Genomic DNA, 6,000 nt, shown 5'->3' on the forward strand with positions numbered 1-6,000 from the left:
CATTAATATGTTTTTCCTTTGCTATAATAACTTGTCCTAAGGGACAACGGTGATAGAAACTAATGCGACTTTATAATTGCAAAAAAATCATAAAGCACTTAATTTGAAATTAAAGATTGATAACATTTGGTAATATAATGGGGATTCACGCTGGCAGAGGGGGAGAGTGAAAACGGAGGCAACAGAGACTTTTTTAAAGCCTTGTGTAAAGAGATTAACCTTGGACTTCGGGTGAGAGGTTACCGTATACGCATGTGAGTTTCAATTGCTACCAATTGTAAAAGTTAGCTAAGAAAGACAGTTTGAGCATAGTTTTAGTTTCCTAGCGTAATTAGTTTTTTTGACAAGTAACTCGTATATGCAAATAGCATCGTTAATATCATCTTGTATGTTAGAATTGTCTTTGTGTAAATAAAATTGTAATTCAGCATGTCGAGGTAAAACAGGTTCTTTTACTTAACTTCTACAAAGAAAAGATTAGAACTTAACTCTTATGCACAAATACAACAGCGTGGGATACTGTCGGTCAGTAAATAATATAATCTGAAGTCATCTACCATACGTAACTAAATATAATTGATTAATCATTTTTATTAATCAATAAATAGTTGTTTGGTACATAAACTCATAATAATAATAATAATAATAATAATAATAATAATAATAATAATAATAATAATAATAATAATAATACCAAATTATTTAATGGAGGCTATGCATTTGTCCTATGTCGCCATAATCAATGGAAATCAATTACTTAGTGTACGAAGACTTTTTTCGTCCAACACAAGTGTAATGTTTTACTGCAGTGCATGTTATTTGTAAGTATGCATATCATATTTTAGTATGACTTTCAACATTGAAGCGAATGAGAATGCCGACTGATTTTCTATTTTTCTGGTTGTTTGTCAAAAACAAAAGAGATAACTAGATAATGGACAGAGGTTAAAATGAATGTCCAGGTGGCGAGGTCAATGCAAGCATCCCACAGATTTCCGTGAATTAGATCTTCCCGTACTACAAACTGAAACGAGTGGAGCTATTTTATTCGGAACGCAACGGTATTCTGCAATTCGTAACTTTGTTGTCGAGAGATGTTTTGGAAGTAGTTTCACTTGTAGCCACTGGCAACTCACCGTTTGTCGACCTATAATAACGGAACAGCCTGTTCGCTCCATTTTTATGCCTTTCTAAAAGATTTAAATTATTATAAGATTTAAATTATTATAAAACTTGCATTTTCTATGGCGGAAAATTTCATTCGCTGCCTTACTGCAAGCAAGTTCCATGTGGTCTACTCTGCTGCTATCAGTGGAGAGAGGGATATTTTCTTCCGAATGAAACCGAGCTAACACGAACGTAGCAACGAGGCAGAGGAAGCCGTGCGTTTGACCTATTCCTATTAGTGTATTGAACATAATGGAATTTAGCGTATCATACAGTTCAATTTGTGTATTTAATTTTAAGTTGCTAAGGAATAAAAGGAATTTGTTCACACTTTTGTATAATGTTGTATGTGATGTTGTATGACTTTTTGATTTAAAATATCAGGAAGGCTTAGGTCTCCATGGTGATAATTAAATCAGTGCAAATAAGACGTCAACGGGACAGGTTAATGATAGCTGTTTCAGGGTCAAGAAATAGAAAATTTCGTCTTGCATTCAGTGATGCCAGTTGGCGGGAAATTTCCCATAAAACGGGAAATTCTTAGCACTGCCGGGAATGCGGGAATTTTTCTTTAAAATAGGCTGAAAACGGGAAATTCTGGCATTCTCAACTTTTCTGGTATGTTTTATCATTCATCCCTTTTTCTTCTTTTGCTCTCTCTCTCTTTCTCACATGAACAATTCCTTCACTGACTTATCTCAATGTTGACCAACTAAGCAGGCATATAGCCAGCACAAACAAGTAGTAAAGACAAAATGAAACAAAAAGGGTCTGGTACTATGGATTCTTGTTGCGAACTGACCGAGAGTAAATACCTGATCTTTCCGCTTTGCTACCCTTTCCCTCGCACATGTGAGATTGGTTCATTGTTTCCAAAACATTGGGTAGTTGTCAGGTGGTTCTTATTTTGGCACGCACACTGGTGTCACTGCTTTGTTTCGATAATGAAAGGAAATACGAAACCCATCCGATACATATGATAGGAAAAAGCAGGAATCGGGAATCGATACCAAAGCTAGGTATAATACCTGTAATGTCGAGCTCTTTTGTAGTAAAAGTGAGCTTCAGTATCACACAGAAAACTTGAAACATCTAGTTAATGTAATGCAATAGCAAAATACCTTGTCTATTGCTACAGCTTTTTTTTTTCTTTTCTTATAAAGGAACAAGTAATGTGCAGCAAAACAAAAATCTTAATAAGACCAGAAAATTGTATTTGTGTTTCTTTGCCGAACACAACATTCCCTTCCAAACCATAAAGAAAAACATGGTGTTCATTAAAAAAAGTTCACAGTGTTTTTTTTTTTTTAATATTGTGCCAGCATCTTTGTGATATCATGCATAACTGTAAATAGTGGCTTCTACGTTACGAGAATGAGTTCAACTGCACGTTATAGGCCCTCTAAAGTGATATTTTTCAAAATTATTTATCACTAGGTGTTATAAATTGTATCTATTTTAGTTGGCGGGAAATTTTGAGTCTAATCGGGAAATTTCATGGCTTCGGACGGGAAATTCGCTGTTACAAAACTGGCATCACTGCTTGCATTACGCCAGTGTATGAAAGATGGAGGGAAATTGTGCCCTTATGCTTCACTAAATTTTATATTTTAAACAGCAGGCGTACCTCTCAACGAAAATAAAATCTTACACTTGACATTGTATAAGTAGTCACCATAACTCTACGAAACGGCTAACTGGATGTTTATCAAATGATAAATTGCCATATTAGTCATGTTTGTTACTGGAAAGGCATTTGGAATGCCTCAGAATTCAGTAATCATTTTTTTAAATATAAATAGTTGGTGTCACGGATAGTCCTAAAACCATGTCAATCCAAATACTGCGTAAAGACATTCAATTACACAAGGATTGACGGCCAACCAGATTATCAACATCACTATGAGATAGTTAAAACTCATGAAAATGTAAAAGCAAAAAGAAAAAGAGAATGTCTATTTGGTGCCAGAGGTTTTCTTTACCAAAGCAGGGTTTGGAACGTAGAAGACATAAAGAGGGTAGGGTAGCAAATTAATGAGGGAAAGCAACCACATTGAGGTGCTGAACTTGATTGAAAGATATAACTAGAAATTTTCAAACCATTTGTTGAGCGGAAATACGATTGCTAGAACTTTGAATAACATTCAAAATAACTTAAGCCGCTCTGTAACAGAGGAAATACTTAACCAAATAAAATATGCAATTTTCAGTTCTCTCTTTGTTGCAATATTACTTCACAAAACAACAGGAGTAACAAATTTGATTATTTTCACAGGTAGACAAATGATTTTCATGATTCACAGATGTTACTGGAAATCTATCAGCCGCAGTATTGGACGACCATATTTTAAAATGAAATAAAGTCATTAACGACCCACGATTATGTCATTTAGGGCGAAGAAAACAGTCCTTATCAAAGAATTCGTGGAATGATAATGTGGAGAAAAATGGAAGAGCCTCGAGGAAATCCAATAATATGGTGTTTCCCATGTTATACGCATACTAATATTACCTTGTGTTTGACATGGAAAGGTGTATTACTACTCATGGCTGTTCTCCGATCGGCAATAACACAACACGCCACTGGTGTGTACACCTTAAGGAAAAGAATCTGCTATCTCAATATTATAGACAAATAGTGGACACGTTTTTTTTACAGTAGTTTTTTTTTCTTCCCGCCATATACTAACATAAGAAAGGTTCCAAAGCTTAAAATTCAATTTTCTCAGAATGGAGAAAAGCTGACATTACCCCTTTCTTTCCTCTGGTATTGATTTGATTTTACGACTCTTTATTTAGAACAATTCAGCAATTTTGATATCTTACCTAAAATGAAAGAGAAAGGAGTGGGATGGTCCACTAACTTTCACATACGAGGTATTCAGAATTCATGCTAGAGTTATTGGGGTTTAGATTAGTTCTTTGTGAAAGACACAGTATGAGGAACGAAAGTATTGCCTGCAGTAACACCTGGGGACATTTACTAGTTGTTTATAAAACTATTGTAGCATTTATGAAACATACGGACTGTACACACATTGTTTCATATTTTCTGTCTTTCCAGGTCCTTTGTATTTATACACCAACAGGAAGTCCACCAATGTAACACTGTCGCCCACAACACGGTCTTTACGTCTGATGCAATATTCTCACCGAGCTGTCATGTGTGCTCTTAATGTGACGTGCACAATGTTCATGAAACCATTTGCAGCACTTACAACAACAGTGCCCGTTCCTTTACCTTTGGACCCCAGAGTGCAATCAACAACAACAGGGACTCTTACGTTTTCTACTCACGCTCCAAGTTCAACAACCCCTGCAGCAGAAGGAGTTCCTGAAATAATTTTTCAGTTACTTTAAAATTGGATCATCTCTGTATTTATTGACTCAGATTCATCAGTATATCATATGCTTGTAGGATCAAGTACTTCACAGAACATCAGTCTTACAAATCACCCTAATGTTGAAGGTACAATCCTAATAGTGATCTGGAAATATGGAGTAAGAACAACAAAAAATCTCAGAAACTAAACACAACGGGAATCGTACCTGATATAACTATGCAAGGAGATTTCGCACTATCCCTAATACACTAGGCTTTCTGTACTATAAGTACGGTACGCTATTCGTCATCTGCTATGAAATCTCAAACATTAAAATAGAAACAAAATATATAGGTGTCATACAAAAGAAAACTAAATATATCGAAAACTCATGGAATAATGGAACAAATTAGACAAGAAATCTTACTGAAACAAAATTTATGCAACATTTGCATTAATATTTTTCTTTGAAATTAATTATATTATATTCATTACATCATATTGCAATTTTTAAATTTAATTAATTTTAAAGAATAAATAAGTTACATGTTTCTATTGTCTGATTTTTATTTATTTAAAAACATTTTACAGTCTCATATAATTATTTTATATACCGTATACGATTTATAAAATTTATAATTTCTCCAATTTTAAAGTTACTTGAAGAAATACACTCATCATTGAAATAATACGCAATTGGTGTTAAAACAATTATAATTAGATAGTTTTCGAATACCTTTCATGCAATTAAATGATAAATCATGTAACTTAAATTGTATTTAATAGAACAAAACAACCATTACAAAAATTAAAAACGACATAACTATCACATATTTTGTAATCTTCCGCAATAAATAAATGGATTAAATCACATCGGAAAATAAATTATTATTATTACGGACACTTTCACAAAACAAGTCAATAATATTAACAGCTAAAAAAGTGAAATCTTTGAGTTTTACGTCCCACGATTATGCCGGTTAGGCTAAAGGAGACGGTGATGATGAGTAATGATTGAAATGGTGGAATAAAGAAAGTGGGAGGAAACGGGAGAACCCCGAGAAAACCCACGCACACGGTGTTTGTCCACCACAAAGTTCACTTGGCGGGGGCTGGGATCGAACCCGGGACCCCAAGCACCAGAGGTGAACGCTCTACCACTGAGCCACCGCGGCCCTTAACAGCTAAAAGGGACTGCCTAGCTAGGGCTGTTTCGATAATCAAGTAATCGATAATCGATAAAATTTCAAAACTGTTCTGTCCATAAAGTTTCTTTTTTAAAAATTTATCGAATTATCGAACTTTAGAGACTCTCGAAGAATTCGAGACTCTCGAAAAGTTCGAGACACTCTAAGTGTTCGAGGCCCTCGAAGTATTCAAGACATTCGAAATGTTAGAAACATTCGATTCGCGAACACTTACACTGTTCGTAATTGAATCTGTAACACAAATATATAATCTTAAAATATATACATATATATTGCTTTGGTCAGTTGGAGTTTTATTAGTA

The 6,000-nt window shown here is 34.5% G+C and overlaps 1 protein-coding gene across 3 annotated transcripts in view; it reads left to right on the forward strand.

Moving 5' to 3' along the window:
* The window catches only part of LOC145692828 (uncharacterized), an 89,635-nt gene extending 84,315 nt beyond the window's left edge, over positions 1-5,320 (forward strand). Inside the window, exons 1-2 of one of the 3 annotated variants that reach the window (XR_014132648.1) lie at positions 167-254; positions 4,232-4,371. Coding sequence is in view for 2 of the 3 variants with exons in the window: in XM_081768327.1 (XP_081624453.1) it covers positions 4,232-4,527 (296 nt within the window). In the remaining variant the exon portion in view is untranslated. Of the gene's footprint in view, positions 1-166; positions 255-4,231 lie in introns of those variants that run through there. The other 2 variants (XM_081768327.1, XM_081768326.1) reach the window with 2 other exon arrangements.
* Positions 5,321-6,000: the final 680 nt, after the last annotated feature.

This window comes from Thermobia domestica, chromosome 8, assembly GCF_964235325.1.
Source record: "Thermobia domestica chromosome 8, izTheDome1.hap1.1, whole genome shotgun sequence".
Lineage (NCBI taxonomy): Eukaryota > Metazoa > Arthropoda > Insecta > Zygentoma > Lepismatidae > Thermobia > Thermobia domestica.